We start from the raw sequence: 16890 nt of genomic DNA on the forward strand, positions 1-16890 counted from the left end.
AGAATATCATTTCAGTTGCGTATCTTTGGTCAGATCCACATTTGTGGGTTGTGCCAAAAACAAGGGTGTGGTGGAGGGTTCCTAGCCATCCTGCAACAGCCCTCCCATTGCAACCCAATCACACTGAGTCAGTACATTTCCCTTAGCTTGACGCTACTTGCTTTTGGACTTCAAGCCACACAGTGAAATGGCTCTAAACTGCGGACAGTTTGCACCATGCTGCTCCTGGCTAATGGTGCACAAACATGGTAGAGCAGGGAGATTGGGGTGGGGGGGTAAACTTTAAATATTATGCTTATAATCAAAGTTGACAAACTGTAGTACCAGCTTCCTTTATACCTAACCTTTGGCTTCAGGGGTAACTCCTGCAGTGTTCCTTGGCCCACCATTGTGGTTGTAAAGGAGTTTGCAGTTAGCCTAGGCCTTACATGCTCCATGAAAAAAGTTTTTAGAAAAATTCTTAATATTGCATTAGGAACTTGATGCGCAACTAATGTATTGTAGAGTAGCTGTGAATAAAGCAGAACATTTTTCCATTCAAACCCTCTAGCAAAAGAGTTCCCTTTACTACTTCTCTTCATCTTCCCTTACTACTTTCTATATTTCAAATAACTCTTTGAAAACAATTTTTCTTACTTTAGGGGAAATAATAATATACTTATTAAAATTCAGGTAATACTGAGTTCTTGTACAGAGAACATTTATAATCACCTCTTTCCTATTGGTGTATTTGTGTCGGCTTCAACAAAATTTGACAAGTCGTTAACTTAGTTATGCATCTTGTTAATACAAAACTAAATACCTAATGGCTTCCTAGAGCAAGCACATGCATTTTTGGGGGGGAGGGCGCGCAGGGGAATCCAAATACTAACCGTTTCTCCCTATATGCCAGACTCCATTCCTCTACCCACAAATTACTTTCCAACCACTTTTTTGTAACCTACCTGGAGCTAAAGGAACATACTGGCTAGTATAACACCACGTTACTTGAAGTTTGCATGAAGCTGCCATGAAAGTGAACAGTGCGTCTCTATACAGGATCCTGGAATCTGCAACGCTGACCCACATAATCTTGTCACTGAGCACTGTACATCGTGATCTAGTTCAGCTTTATTAGCATTTGCTTCTCAAAAGCCTTTTACTGTACCATCATTTGCTAGGTTGGCTTTTTAAAAAATGTATACAGTTTATATCAAAATTTAAATGTTGCTTGCTCTTTTGATTTCAGACATTTTATATCTATATTACATTCATATTTATAGCAAGTTAAATGAGACTTGGCACAAAAGATACAAGTTAAGTCCCTTGTTTGTTTGTTTGTTTGTTTCCTCCCCCCCCCCCCCCCCAACAGGACTAGGATTTCACCCAGAATCTCTTAGTAACAGCTCTCTTCAGGTGCTATATAACACCCTTTTTCACAGGATCATATACGAAATAACATCAAGTAATCAGCATGTGTGATCAGAAATAAATTGCAAGAAAGGATTGTACTTACAATAACAAAAATGGAGAGTCCTTCATTCTCTACCCAGTTGCCCATGGTTGCCTGAACAGAGAGTGTACTGGCTTACTGCTGAGGAAATATCTGTATCTTCTCACAGAAGGAAGTGAGAACAGAAGCCTGGCTGCAACTATTTCCTTTGTCATTCACTTAGAATAGAGTTAAATTGAAACCACTGTATGGTTCAGTGATTTGTTATATTTTCTACTGAAGTCTTGACACCTCAATTAAGTCTCCTCCCAATATAATACTGTTTTTTATTCTAAAGAGATCATGGGAGGGTTTTTCCACTGCAAGATATTGCTGCCTTTATAGACTTCAACACACCCATTCTAGAACAATGAGAAACATCTTCATTTGTTCATCACTACATCCTGGTGCTCATTCCTTACCTCCTAACTAATCATTCTTGGAACTTCTCATTGCCCTGTACCCCAGGACAGCCTTCAGAGGCTTACCTAACATTTCCTTCCTTGCAAGGCATGCATCAGCATCTCTGTTCTTCTCACCAGCTCACAGCTCGAATCCTCAGCCAATGCTGTAGACATTTTCCCCTCCTTGCCAGTTAGTCTGAAAAGATTTCCAGCCCTTGTCATAGCTGGCATGTTTCATACCGTCCCAGCTCCTCAAGCTACTTGAGTATGTAAGGGTCTCAATGTCCTTCTCACTCCAAATGTTTTTCTCACCAGAAGACACCCCAAGAGCTGCTGAACTCCTCCAGTACTACAGAGTCAATACTGAATGAACTTATGATCCACAACGTTTCCAGGAAGAACAGTGAAACACACATTTGGTTGCAGTTGTTTTTAAATGATCCCTTATCAGAAGTATATGGACTGAAGGGTCCTTATCTGGTACAAATTAGCATTAGAAAAAAAGGGGCTGGTGGTGAGGTCAAAGATGAAAAAAGGTTAAGAGGGTGTGGTTTCTAACCCAACAAATTTATACCCATGGAGATGAGGAAAAAAGAAACATTTAGACTATTTGATTTTTTTTTTTTTTTTTTTTTTTTCCTCCTTTCTGCTCTACCTGGAAGTGGTCTCTGAAGTATCAAAGATTCTAATAGAAAAAGAAACTGAACAACTGAAAAAATATTAGCCACTTCAATAAGCCAGTACCAAGATCTTCTCTTCAGAAGGTCTGACAACCTGTCTATCATGCCTTTAACCTGTAGTAGCTACACAAGTGACTGCTCAGCAGAACATGCTGTGACTCTACCTCCGTGAGGTATCTCTCTCACGCAGCACACCCCCTTAATTGCAAATTCATCTGGAAGCAGAAGAGGTAAATGAATTTCAGTTACTCTATACAAAAAGCAGACATCTTGGCCACTCCTGCACGTCATGATCCATGAGTGAAAGTCTAGCTCCATGCAGGACAGTGAGAGTTCAGGCACTGACTTCAGTGAGAACAGGGTTTTACCTTTATGGTAGGTCACAGGAGAGAACTGGTGTGTGAAGGTACCATAAAACTGCTCCTCTCACAGCCTTTGGCCTATTTCCTGGTCCTTTCCTACTCATTGCAGTTGCTGAACAAGTGAAAATTCCCCCCGTAAGGTGTTGTCTGTGTTTTGAATTCCTTGAACTTGCTTTTGTTAAAAATATAATAAAACAATTGTGCCCATAAGTATTTTTCTTGTAAGTGCCAGCTGTGTATTAATATTTATAATGTAGGAGTGTGTGAAATAAAAAATCATTTAAAAAAAAAAAAAAAAGCCCTCACTTGTATGTAGGCTCTGAAATTTCCTGTTTTTATAATTTTTTGCAAAATAGCTCATTAGAATAGGAGAGACTTAAGCACAAAATTTGCATATTCCTGCAGCAACAGCTTTCACTATATACAGATCTTCTTTTAGGGAAACATATATACAGAAATGTTCAGGGTCAAAGAGTTTGATTCTTCTTGCCATTAGTTCTCACATATCTAATATAAACTCATTCATCTTGTCTGCCAGCATAATTATCTATCAAGAGCTCAGTAAACCCACTGGATTCACACATTTAGCATCTGGATAAATTTAAGTCATAATCCTATATTTCTGAGAAGACTTGTGAGCAGTAAACATGCTGACCTGCTGGGTGACAGAACAAGGAAATTCCTATTTATCTCTTTTGCAAGGTTCAAACCACAAAAAACCACTTATTCCTCAGGTGTACTTTTCTGTCCACACATTTCCCCTTTAATTACCTTGTACCACTGTGAGGAAGGAAGTGACCTGTTACCAAAAACAGGTACAGTTTGGTCTCTTGAGGGACAAGACTATGGCCTGCGTACAGTCAGGACTTCTTTGCAAGCTTAGACACATAATTCAGGGACAGCTGCAATTCCATTACTAATTACCCTGGTTGTACACCAAATTAAGATACAGTCACATATCCCAATAATCCTCCATTCCCTCTTGGGTGAGGTAAGGTATTATTACCACCCAAGTCAGGCAAAAGAGGCAAGAGAGAAGCCTATATATAATCCAAGGTTTTAGTGATTACTCCCCAAAGCATAAGAATAAGTGCTTGTCTCTGCTTTTCTAGTTACCTGCAACAGCATAATATGGATTCTCACCTAGATCAAGTGAGGAAGAAGCTAGCTTACAGGCTGGCTTGGCTTTACAAAGGTCTTCCCAAAGCTTCTTCCTGTTTACACCCAATACTTATATGTGGGTTATTTAAAAAAAAATATTCTGATTGGTTTTGTTCAAATTTGTTTGTTTCACTGAAACTTTGGGAGCTGGACTGAACCCATTTTCCTGTGGACTTGGAAAATGCCAAGTAGCTGGGGTCTATGTCCTTGAGAAAAGACCTCCCTGCCAAAACTGGACTTTTATCTCTTTCCTTCACTATCTGGTAATGCGATTTGCCATGTTTTGCTTCTTTTACTTTGCTGAATAGATCAGTTATACTATATAACAGATTAACAAAACAATAATTGGGGGTCGGACTCGATGATCTATTGAGGTCCCTTCCGACCCTAAGATCTATGAATCTATGAATTGCTACCTTTAGCTCCTGTTATACCCCTATCCAAAATGCAGTTATTCATTCTTAGTCTAGTCTAATATTAAAGGCTTGATAAACAGCTTTTGCTTTCCCAGGTTATTTTTTGTGAGTGAAATGGAAGCTTATTGGTTGTTGATTATATACCAGCTGAAGTATATATCATTCATAACTCAGGCTTTTGCTAGGTCCATAGTCTGCACTAGCCAGTGTAGTGACTGTAGTTTGTACAGAGTCACTATACCGACTGTGACGAAGTACAGAGAGACAGTCAAAAAGCCTGAGGATGAATCAATTCAATCTTCACAGGTTAGTCTAAACTGGGTAGATCAAAGCAATAAGCAAGTGAACAGACATTCAGTTTTGGCTCCAGAAATGCAGCCATGTGTCTCCTGTGGCCCAGGCCAGAAGCCAGGGAGAGGCACTAGAGCACACCTCCCTGCTTAGCTGGAGCAGATAGCTTAGGCCAGGGGTGGGCAAAATGGCGATCTGGCTGGTAGCCGGATTCCCTTTCCCACTAGCCCCTGCCTGCATGGCTTGTGCAGCCCCTGCCTCCATGGCAACCCCAGCTGCACCTGTGCGGGAAAGCAGGAGCGACACGGAGGGGGTGCATGTGGGTGTATGTGCACCCCCTGCAAAAAGGCGCCGCCGACAGCTCAAGGCTGGGGCTGCCATGAAGACCAGTCTCAGCCATGCCAGCAGCGCACACGGCAGAGCAGCGCAGGGGGCTGCTCCGGAGCTGCTGGGAACTTGGGATGGGGCAGCTTGGTCCGGAGTCAGGGCAGAGCCACGATCTGTAGCCTGCATGCTCTGGGTGGGGGCCCGCAAGCAGGGGATCGTGGCTCTGCCCCTATTCCAGACCAGGGTGTCACCACTGCAGGGAGCCATGATCTCCTCTTGTGCGCCCCTGCCCGGACCGTGCAGGCTACAGATCGCAGCTCTACAGTTAAGTCTACTACATCCATCCAGGTTTATCTTAAACCAGTTTCAGCCATTTTGAAAGCAGTCTATATGAATTTGTGTTACAGATTTCAACTGGTTTCTGATCACTTTTATACCAGTTTGTCATTTCTGTCCCTAGCCCATGTCTACAGCCTACAGAGCACGCAAGAGCCTCAAGACTTCTTTCTTTGCATTTCAGAGATGTTACTTGTGACTGAATCGTCCTTGTATTCGTAGGCAGGATCTGCTAATGCTTGTTCTGGAACAGTACAGTTGTGTTCTCCTTGCTGTGCATTGCATCCAGGCCTGCATTTTTTCATAGTCTGAAACCATTTTGTCCTGATGGGATGAAACCTCAGCAGAACGCACTATGGCGGGCAATCTTCACCCTGAGAAAACATCTGGAGGGGAAAAAGCAGGCTAACTCTTCCTGCCCATAACTCCCTGCCCCTCCGTCCCTTCCCCCCCCCCCCAACTTTTGAATGGAAGGGCTGTCCCCAAAGCAGTATTGTTAAAATTTATTTCTGAATCTCAAAACAAGTTTAATTCTAATACAAATAACTTGCCGTGAAGATAGATAGAATATTAGCTTTAGCATACATTGCCTGTGAAAAATCTCAGCTGTGAGATTTTAATAAAGGAGGTGCACCAGCATTAGATTAGACTAAGAAAGGGCAAAGAGAGAGTCTCTGGGGCAAAGGGGCAGGAGGTAAGAAAAGATAGGTTGCTTGCTTATAGATTTCAGAAATTAAGAATTAAAAAAGGCAACATTGTCTGGTAAAATGGTAGATCTACGTGACAGATTAAGCAGGCAAAATTTGGTGAGCTACCTCTCCAGTTTGTTCACCACTACATCCTTCTAGCTAACCGTGACTTTCTGGAAGAAGTCAGGGCAGAGAACTGTGCAAGAATTTCTTTCTGGCAAGGGAGATTCAGAAGAGTATAGGAGGGAAATAAAGGGTAGTGGAGAGTTGCAACTAAAGGCAAAGGAACATAAGGAAACTCTGCAGCAAGTGTGCTGAGTGAGGAGACAACACCACCTGATGGGCAGTAGTAAGCACAGGAAAAGCATTTAGCAGCTGATCAAGTCTGTTCTTTGAAATGTAACTTGGTTAAAAACACTAGTCTGGAGGAGATTGATTCCTATCTACCCAGGAAATTTCTACTACTTACAGGCCTCCACGGCCTCTCCTTTCTCCATTAGAATGTTCTCCTATTCCCTTGCAAAACCCTCCTCCGCTGATCCCATCCTACCGCTCACCTTTTACTCAAGACAGTCAGCCCACTCTGCTAGGCTTCATCATTCGCTTTATTTTTTAAAAGAAATACCTTTATGTTCTCCTTGCCCCCTTCATGCCCCCTCCACCCCACCACACCTCCAAGGCTCCTTGTGTTTAGGAAGTACTTCCCAGAAACATTTACAAGGTTGCCACGTTGTCCTTCTTGAAATCCCTCCTCAAAGGTCTCCTTTGCGTGATGCCTAAGAATAACTTGGCAACAGTTGGGCTGTTGAAGGGCTATGCCTGCCACACATCGTGCACCTTATTTTTTCTGTATTAGGGTAACCAGCTCCTTTAAGTACAGATGTGTAGCTATGCTTTTCTACTTGTCAGAACCATCCTAAGAAAAGACTCACTGATGCACCCGAGTCCCTTCCGGGACACAGTTTGATTCTTTGACATAAAACTTAGAAAAGATATCAAAACAAAACAGCTCTTCTGCTCAGCATAACAGTCACTAGAGACTTTCTCTCCCACCCCACCTTTCTCACTTCTGAAAAGTCTCTCTTCAATTCTCCCTACTATTTTACTCTCTCTTTCTCTCAGTTGAACCACTGCTGCTTGTATTGCCACTCACTCCCTTCTCAGCTGGGTCTTATAATTGTGTAGCTTCAGGCCATCTGGACCTTATAGAGGTATACCACCTTACTACAGTGTCTTTGTGCTCTCTGGTGGTATCCATCTGTCATTTCCTGACTTACACTTAGATTTATATGCATCTTTTTGTTTTGTTTGTACAGTGCTGGCTGTAGTAGGATTAATATCAACAATAATAATGATAACAGTGATGATGATAGCAGCAACAACCACAATAATAATAATAATAATAATCCAGTGCAACAAAGGCTTCCTCTAAGATTTGAAATGGACTGGGAGTCACAAATTCTGGAGCAGATGGTCTAATGCTAATCCCTGAACTATTAAACACGACAGAATCTTGGGGAAATGTGCATTCATATGAAGGGGTGCAGGTTGGAGCCAAGTTGGTCTAAGGACACAGGCAGACAAGGGTCTTTGGCTAAATCTGATATCTTTTATTAGATCAACTCAAATAGTTGGAAAGATTCTTGTTAACAAGCTTTCAGGCACAAACACCCTTCATCAGGTTGAGGAAGCATCTGCAGATGGTCGGTGCTCTTCCTGGATGGAGTGGTAAAGCAGTCAAAAGCCAGTAGGTATACAAGAAAGCCAGTCAGTTAAAATGTAAATTGAGGTGGTCAGTAGGTGAGGGAGAGGTTGGGGAGGGGGAATTAATGTAGCTTTACTCAAAGGATGGGAGACAGGGCAGGGAAGGGAATGGGAATAGCTGGTAAAAAGTGGAGGGTTTACCTGGAAAGTTAATCATATGAAGTGCATTCATTCCTTTTTTGTTCTATTTGGGTGAATTCCAAGGCCCAATCTCTGCTTAAAAGCTGCCCTGGTACAACTATGGGGATTTGGAGTGTGATTATTCCTATGATTATACTTGTAGTAATATGGTATCCATGCAGCTATCCTGGAATAAGAGTGCCTTATGCCATTATAGGTATTCCTCTTCTTGTACAGGAATAGCTATTAGTATAAAATGCCTTTGTTCCCTGCATCTCTGCTAGGAAGGGTTGTAGCTCTTTAACGGTGCTGGGGTAATTTCACCTATAACAATAAATTAACTTTGTGGTGGTGCTTCTGTTTATTTCCCTTCTAGAAACTCATCTGTGTGGCTGTGACAAGGCAACTTCATAGACGGAGCTGATTTCTATAAAGAGACCTTGCCAGTCTCACAACAAGACGCCTTGTAGATATAACCTTTGGCTCATTCCATTTTGTACTATGGTAATTTAGCTCTGAATATTATCAGTAGGGGACTGCTATGGGATATTGTCATGTTTAATGGAGATGCCTAAATTAGATACTATATTGTAATGGACTATGGTGCCAGGAATCTGGCTAATTGGCTGATACTTTAAAAAACCAACCGAACAAACCCCAAATCAATGAAACCCATTCATGTAAGTAGGTGAAATTGGCCCCTGTGGTACAGCCCCACATATGCAACATTAACTCTTACTTAAGCTCTCCCTTGACCCAGAAGTTTCAAGTTGATATGCTTCCCTTTGCATCATTTCACGGGGAAAAATAAATGTCCTTCCTCTGGATTTGTCCCAATGAGAATGCACCTTGCAAAGTTCTTAATGGCTTCAAAAAGAATTCTGTGTAGTGCTTAAGTCTTAATGATATCCTCTGCACATGGGGGAATTTCAACCAAGTATTGGGAACATAATAAGATGTTCAGGGGAAACTCGGATTTCTTTCCATCTGAAGGGCTTCAGTGTCTCTCAAGTGATGCATAGACCCCATGCTTAATTTCTGGCTTTCATCCAAGAAATGCTATCCAGCTTTTAATATGGAACCTTTACTGAATCTCACAACATAGTTTACAGTATTCTGCCTAGAGCCTTTAAAATCCCCCCACCTTTTTCTGTGAAGCTCTTATCTAAAAATGTTATTAAAATAAGTGATTTCCATGCCACATGTGCCTGTTTTTGAAAGAGGTTAAATTACAGAATGGAAGAATAATTTCCTTTTATTTTATTTTATTTTATTTTTTACAAACTGTTCCCAGACCTCTTTAGACAACTGGAAGCAATATTTCAAAACTCTCCTCCTAAATCAGTGATTACTATAACCCTGTAAACACATGCAATTTTTACACATGCAAAATCTGCATATGTAATTTAGCTTATTAGATGTTTCTCAGAAGGAACAATACATCTAATACTGCAGCAGAGTTGTTTGTGGTTTAGATTTTTATCTCCTTTCAGTAAAATTTTCCTGACCTTTCCTTGCTGTGGGCCTTTTGGATTTGAAGACTCCCCTTGCTTTGGTGAAAAAGATGGTTGCTGTTTTGCAGTCATACTAAGGAAAAAAAGACAGTTGATTTATGCTTTGTTATGAGAGCAGCTCAAGCCCGTAGGTTCTCGATTGCTCTATTGAGTGACTACAGGAAGAATGATTTATAGATGTTAGCTAATGGATCCCTGCTCAGGCCTGTGGGGGTTTCCATTTCATTTTGTACCAAATGGCAAGTCGGACTGAGAAGTCAGCTTTAATTGGCAATTGAGTCATTTGATTCGTTAACTGTACAACACTTTCACCAACCTTCCCTTGATTTGTCTTGCAATAAATCATTGTGGCACAATGTCGACATTCTTAATGAGGTTCTTATTTCCTTGCAAGTCAAAAGTAATTTTTCACTTGTTGTGCTCCCTCCCCAGAATCTTTGGTCATCTCCCTTTGGAATGTGTTCATGTTTATCTGCTCCATTACACAGCCATGTACCTCTAAATCAAGATATGTCATTTGCAGCTCACTGGTCATTTCCATTTTTGTATCTTTTATCTGTGCATGTAGGACAGATATGCTGATCTTTCAGAGAATCATCTTGTTAGTTGATTAATGAGACATCAACAACATGATTGATCCCTTGTCATAGATTATCAAAAGACAGCCAAGATATTGTAAAAATTATTTTCCTTTTACATCCAATAGAATAATGATCATGTCAATAGTCCACACCAATTGCTTTTGCTTTGTAGCTATGTGTCTCTCTCTTTTTTTTTTTTTTAATTCCTGTCCTCTCTTTACCATTGGCATATGTAGAGATTTTACCTTATATGGCAGTTGTAGAATTAAGCTGCTGGATATACTGTGATGAAATAAATGCAAGTCCTAGTCTATTACTGTAATACTAGACAAGAGGAAAGACACTGTTGCAGTGTCCTGCAAAATGTTTATGAATTTGCAGTCACGGATTTCTAAAATCTTTCCTTTGTAGCTGTGTGGGGGAAATAACCCATAAACACAGTAGAGGTGATTGACTGATTGACTACACAGAGGAAGCAGTGAAGCATACTAGAAAAATTAACATACTAAAATGAAATTGCATTTTAACCTCTAATTGTTTTCCTTGATAATTACCTTAATTAAAGCTTGTATATCAGTAGTAGGTAAAAACATCTGAGAGAGAAGGGAGATTCTTCACTTGGTACTTCTCCTTTAGAACAATGCTTGACTTTTTAGCACAACATGGATTATCAATATGGGTTTGTTTTAATAAAGCAAGCTTACTTTCTCTGCTTGTGCTTGTTGTTTTCTCTTTTTCACTTTGTGGGGACAGTGAATGCAGATTGGTTTATTTACTGTTGCAAAAAAAAAAAAGGTAAAAAGATGAAAATGCTTCTTGCACTGGGCTAACAGATATATACCAAAGTGCCGGTAGTAATAGTAGCACTCTGTTCAGTACTGATTAGGCCCCAACTAAAGTACTAATCCAACTCTGGACTCTGCATTTTAAGAAGGCTATAGACAAACTGGAGAAGATACAAAGGATAACCACAAAGGGAATTAGGGGTTTGGGAAGCAAGCTACCTGAGGTGGAAGGAGCTGGGAGAAAAAAAGATGAAAGTGTAGCTTAAGAAGTATTATATTTTTCAAAGGTTGCCATAAAAAAAGATGGAAGAATTGTCCTCCTTAGATACTGTGGTTAGGACAAGAAGCAATGAGTTAATCTCTGCACTGAGAAGCTGAGCTTCTAACTCGGGCCTCAGCCCTAGTAGGGTTCACAAGCTACGTGTTACATTGCCAATTCTGTTTGAGGAATTCAGTTAAATTAGGCTCAATAGTTTTGTATTGAGAAGGTACCTCCCCTTTAATGTTATAAACTTCAGCAGTTTGATCCCTCATGCAGGATGTGGGAGACCTGGATTCAATTCCCTCCTTTGCCTGTGGCGGTTCAAACCCACATCTACCAGGCCTATGTCCTGACCAGCAAGCTACTGCCCTCTCAGTCCCTCATGTCAATGCTGTTCCATTTTGCATTACCTATTTAGAGTCAGTGGACCAGAAAAAGGCAGAGTGTAAGAAAACTAGACTAGACTCATTAAGCAGCCCTCCACCTGAAACAGCTGCCTGCCCCTGATCTAGGGTAACATTTGCAAGGCATAGGCATGGCTTGAGATGTGGACAGATGCCACAAATGGCCCAAAAGATGGCTAGTGCCCTGAAGCAAAAATAAGGCCATGAAGGCCATGACTGAGTGCTCAAGGACTGGGCTCACTCTGGGACCCTTGGGCAGCCTCCCTTTCACACTAAGAACAATTACATCAAGGCATGACAGGCAAGAAAGAAGGGAGGATGCCCCTAGGACCTGGAGTCGGGGCAGGAGTAGAGTGACAACTAGGGGGTGTCATGGCTGCCCTCAGAGGCCAAGTTCTGCTCCAAGAGGCATGCAAAATCACTGGTTGCATTTGACAACTTTGGCCATACTTTGCATCAATATTACTATATATTAGCTTTCAAACCACTGTCAAATGGTATCCAAAATTACCTTGACATTTGCAAGGGTTGATATGAGTTGCCAAGAGACCACAGCATCAAGACTAAGGAATGACACTTAGATGAACTCATGGTATAGAAAGCATGTCACAGCACAGTTTTGGACTGGCTTAGTTTTAATGTTTTGTTAGCCCATGCATCAATGTATAGTTTGAGCACTGCAGTATGCTTGTGTCTTTCAAGCGGTTAATACAAATTCAGTGTTCCAAATAAATCTATGATTCCAGCAGGCATTTATTTGACCCAAATTATAGTACAGCTACAGATGAAAAAAATCTATACCCCTTTGTAGTTTTAATCACCGTAATCTCTGAATGCTTGATGATGGTACCAGGAAAAATCCCTTTTCCAGTTGCTTTGTAATGCCTTCCTTCCCTTCTAAAGATTTGAATAGAGCCATCTTACCCATCTGTACATATCTTCAACCATATTCAAAGACTTCTGCAAAACTCCATAAATTTCACGTGTGCAGCCACAATGGTGAGTGACCCTTTGGATCCACAAAACAACCTCAGAAAAAAATAATCTGTGTTATTCCATTTCTAACTGCTTCTAAATTCTAAATTGGCCTCTGTCACGCATGAAACATACGGGGGGGGGGGGGGGGGACAAAGAAAGAAACGCATAAAAACAAAACCGAATTTATTAAGGGCAGAGACTTCAGAACAGCAGCAAATACAAGCATATGTCTATGTATTTGTTTATTACTGTGTTTGGCACCACTTGGAACAAAATACTGACAGCCTGTTTACAAGAACAGAACGCATACATAACTATGACACGAATATAATACAAGTGTCTGTTGATGAGAGGCTGAACTCCTCATTTCCTGCTTACCCTGCAGTTCACAAGGCTGCTGCCGTCCAATTGAATTCATCCACACCTTGATTACCTTTGACTTTGCTGTCTGATTGTCAACTATATCCTTCATCGTTCTGCTGAAAATAACATCAGTGGATGACTCAAGTTGTGTGCTGACAGGAGAGGTTAGCCAAATGTGGAACAAATATCTGAAAATAGAATTTTCAAACACTAATACAAAAAAGTAACATGTATTGTGTGTCACTTTTTCAGCTAAATTATGCTATATGGATTTAAATGCGCATTAAAATGAGGGTCTGCAGCCAATGTTTAAATCAGGCACTGCATGAAAGGAGCTGACACAAGTGTGTCAAAATACAGCCCTGCTTTTCAGTGAGCCAGACCACTTGTTCCCAGTTCTAAAGTCATACATCTTACTTTGGGCCTGAATGTTCTACTTGGAGAATATAAGGAGCAGTACTCTAGGGAAAAGATTTTTCAAGACTCACTGATGATTTTGGTTGGCTTGATTTTTCTGGAGCTGATTTTGAGAAGTCTGATTTTCACAGAGTGGATGCTCAGCACTTTATGAATTTCAGACTCTTCCAAAATGTTTCATGGCAGGCATGCAAAATTTTAGGCATGCCAGATTAACTCATTACCTGTAAGAATTCTGGGCAGTCTCAGCAAGTGTGAATCTGTGAAGATAGTTAGTATAAACACATACATTAATATGTTTAGTCATTGTTTTTATGTTACATCTCAGACACACATTACTCGTTTTCCCTTTTGTTCCGTCAGGGCTCCCTTTAGACTATAAATGCACAAAACTCTGAGTAATAACTGTTGCCATATTCCTTAGCTTGGCCATGCAACAATGTTCCTTTTTTTTTTGAACCTCAGTAGGCCACATTTGGTATTCTCCTAATTTGCTCCTACTGGTAATGCACTTTAATACTGGCTGGAATTAAGACCCTGCAAGTACATACTGCATTCCTATGCAAGAGCTGACATTTTCAGGAGATCTTGCTATCTAAAGAAAGGGCAAAATATTTCCATTTCTGCTGGCAGTAACACATTTTCATGGTGACAAGATGAACACTTAGCAAACAAAATGCTTTTCATTTTGGAAAGATGGCCAAGTATTTGAGGTGAACCTGCAAAATATTGTATTTTTACTAAGAAAGTATACTAAGATAGATGTCACGTGGCTCTAATACCTACTGTTTTTCCATCTCTTAACCTCTCGGGAATCCAGTCTCTTACTTGTGCCAAATTGAGATATGCACAAATTTCAATGGAAGTTCTTGGGTGCATACAAAGAGAAGGATTAGACTCAACTGCATTTTAGAACAAAACGTTAGGAAACTCTGTTCCTCTTTAAATCCTCGCATATTTTGAGTTCAGAACATGGTTTCATTTACTATGTAAGCAATTAGAATAACACAGTAAGTTAAAGAAAATACACTGGATGTGGATAAATATACTTTTTAGTCGCTTTCAAAGCAGAGGGGCAGCTGTAGCTCAGGAATATGCCTCAGCTGTTATGACTGAACTGTTATGTGTGTATTATCCTGTAGTCATACAAGTTAGCTAAATTATCCTAACTTTTATCCCAAATGAAGCAGGACTAAAGCTGAAAGGGTTTTGCTGCACTTGTATCACCACAGAATCACGTAGATTCCATAGTTGCATCATAACTGCTTATATCAATGTTATTTTATACCAATACACTTGTTACCGCTGCCTATGACTATTACTTATTGGTTTAGGTGTCCATGAGTTAGTAGCTACTCATAGGTTTATGGGGGAAAAAGCTGTTAGGTTTGGGGGGGAGGGGGGAATTAATATTTAAAAATATAATTAATCTTGCCAATCCCAAACACGTGGCAATCCTGTGTCAGGAGTTAAATATCATCAAAGTGTCTTAAAATAATGGCATTTAAAGTGTGTGTGTGTGTGTGTGTGTATGTGTATGTGTGTGTGTATATATATATATATATATATATATATATATATATATATATCAGATATTTTCCTTTACTTTCTAGATTCTGAGACTAAGGATTACATTTTTGAACTTTTCTTTACAAACAGGACAGTGAGAAACTGATTTTTTTTTTAAACCACAAAAACTGAGATTCCCATACAAACACTTAAGTCAGCCTCTGGAGGAAGGTGGTAAAGAAAATATAAGAGATCATTGTGATAAAACCTTAAGAGTTGTCAACACTGGGTGTTGTATATCACTATACAAGATGCTTTACTTGCCATCTATATGTGTGCGCATTTACTGTGCAGTAAATACTGAGCAGTTAGCAACTACCTCTAAATACAGGTAGTAAACTAACTGCGCAGTAGATACTGTGCAGTAACACTCTTGTAGATGCCTAGCCAGCAGAAAGCCACAGAGGACAGGGAGCTCTCTCCTTCATCCTGGTGCTGCTCAGCTTCCCAGATCCCCCCAGGAACTGGGAGCCAATTAGCGCCAGGACTGGGGAGCGCTCTGCCCCCTGCTCCAGCTCCCAGGGCAAGCAGGAGCATGTTTACGTAGTGCAGAGTTGGCTGCTCCAGGGAGTGGTATAGGGATTGGGAATCTAGCCCTTGCCTGTTCCCTGGAGCAGCTCTGTGCAGCATGGAGCTGGCTGCTCCAGGGAGTGGGCGGGGGCTGGGAGTCCAGTTCTCGCCTGCTCCCCACAGTAGCCAGTTCCATGCCAAGCAGGGCAGCTGCTGGCGAGCCCATGCCCACCCCTGCCTGGCAGGAGGCTTGCTGGCAGTTGCCCCACGCCCGAGACAGCTCCTAACAACCCCCTGCCGGGCACAGAAGCCCTGCCCAGCAGGGGGCTGGCTGACAGCTGTGTGTCTCAATGGGCACGGGGCCAGGAGAACTCTGTCCATTGCAGAGGCAGCTGTCTCCCAGCCCCGTGCACATCAAGTCCCTTCCCAATGTGTATGGTGCCAGGAGACAGCTGCTGCTGCAGCTGGCAGAGCTCTTGTGGCCCCATGCCCACTGAGACCAGCCCCATACTCCTTGCCAGTCCCCAGGCTAGAGCCAGGGGAAGTATGGAACTCCCCCCCGGCTGCTGCAGGGTGACGGAGCAGGGCAGGAGCAGCTCTGAACTGGGCTGCTCCCATTGGAAGCAAATCTGCTCCCAAGAAGGAGCATGTGTAGACAGGCTTCCAGAAAGGCTTATTGTGATGTATTTTACTGCGCAGTAATCCTACTGCAAATTAATAGCAAGTGTCAATGTGCCCACTGTGTAATAGTCTGCAATTTAACTTATCTTCCTCATTTGCCTACCATTTTCTTATACTAGTAACTCGCTTACTAAGCAACTCTACATATCATAGACTCCCTTTATCATTTTCTATTTTATACACTTTCAATATAAGATGACTGATTACCTTGTATATATTTTAAGTATAGCATCTAAATAACCCAGCACAGATTACAGTTGTATCCAACTAGATCCCATTAGATACTGGTAAAACATTTCTTTGGTGACTAATAAAATATGACATTATGTTAAATTTGGGTTTCTGAAAGTTCTGTCCCAAGCAATGGGACTGGGACACGCATAATTTTATGTATTAAAATTTTAATTATATTTTTTGTTTTGTTTTAAAAATACATGATAAGGCTTGTAAATTCTGGTCCTGGAAACTCTTTTATTTCCATGAATAATACTTAAAGAACATGAAGATCTTGACTCCATGTGAAAAAGGATTAAGTAAATTAATACAGATCAGTAAGATTAGCCCTTTTCACTGATCCCTTATGCCTTGTTGTTTCATAGAGAAAAATAAAGCTGTGAACAGGTGTGTGTGAGCGTGCATGTGCATGCACACTCAGACACACACACACACTCTTAATAGTTACTGCTGTCCATTCTCAGTGCAGCCAATGGGTGAATGGCTATCTTTATTCATGCTCTACATTAATACTAATTAAGCCACACGTTTACTCTTAATATTTTTGGATCAGCAATAGTCAGTACTGAAG

At 41.0% G+C, this 16890-nt stretch overlaps 2 protein-coding genes across 3 annotated transcripts in view; both read right to left on the bottom strand.

The window, feature by feature from the left end:
• Window positions 1-1882, bottom strand: part of LOC102572671 (cytochrome b-245 heavy chain) — a 29192-nt gene extending 27310 nt beyond the window's left edge. Inside the window, exon 1 of the mRNA XM_006277087.4 lies at window positions 1496-1882. Coding sequence (XP_006277149.3) covers window positions 1496-1540 — 45 coding nt within the window. The 5' untranslated portion in view covers window positions 1541-1882. The remainder of the gene's footprint in view (window positions 1-1495) is intronic.
• Window positions 1883-12713: 10831 nt separating this feature from the next.
• Window positions 12714-16890, bottom strand: part of XK (X-linked Kx blood group antigen, Kell and VPS13A binding protein) — a 44812-nt gene continuing 40635 nt past the window's right edge. The window contains exons 4-5 of one of the 2 annotated variants that reach the window (XM_019486272.2): window positions 13550-13585; window positions 12714-13096 (exon numbers count right to left, since the gene is read on the bottom strand). The gene's annotated coding sequence lies outside the window, so the exon portion shown is untranslated. Of the gene's footprint in view, window positions 13586-16890 lie in introns of both variants that reach the window. The other variant, XM_019486271.2, reaches the window with a different exon arrangement.

The sequence above is a fragment of the Alligator mississippiensis genome, chromosome 1 (assembly GCF_030867095.1).
Source record: "Alligator mississippiensis isolate rAllMis1 chromosome 1, rAllMis1, whole genome shotgun sequence".
Classification (NCBI taxonomy): Eukaryota; Metazoa; Chordata; order Crocodylia; family Alligatoridae; genus Alligator; species Alligator mississippiensis.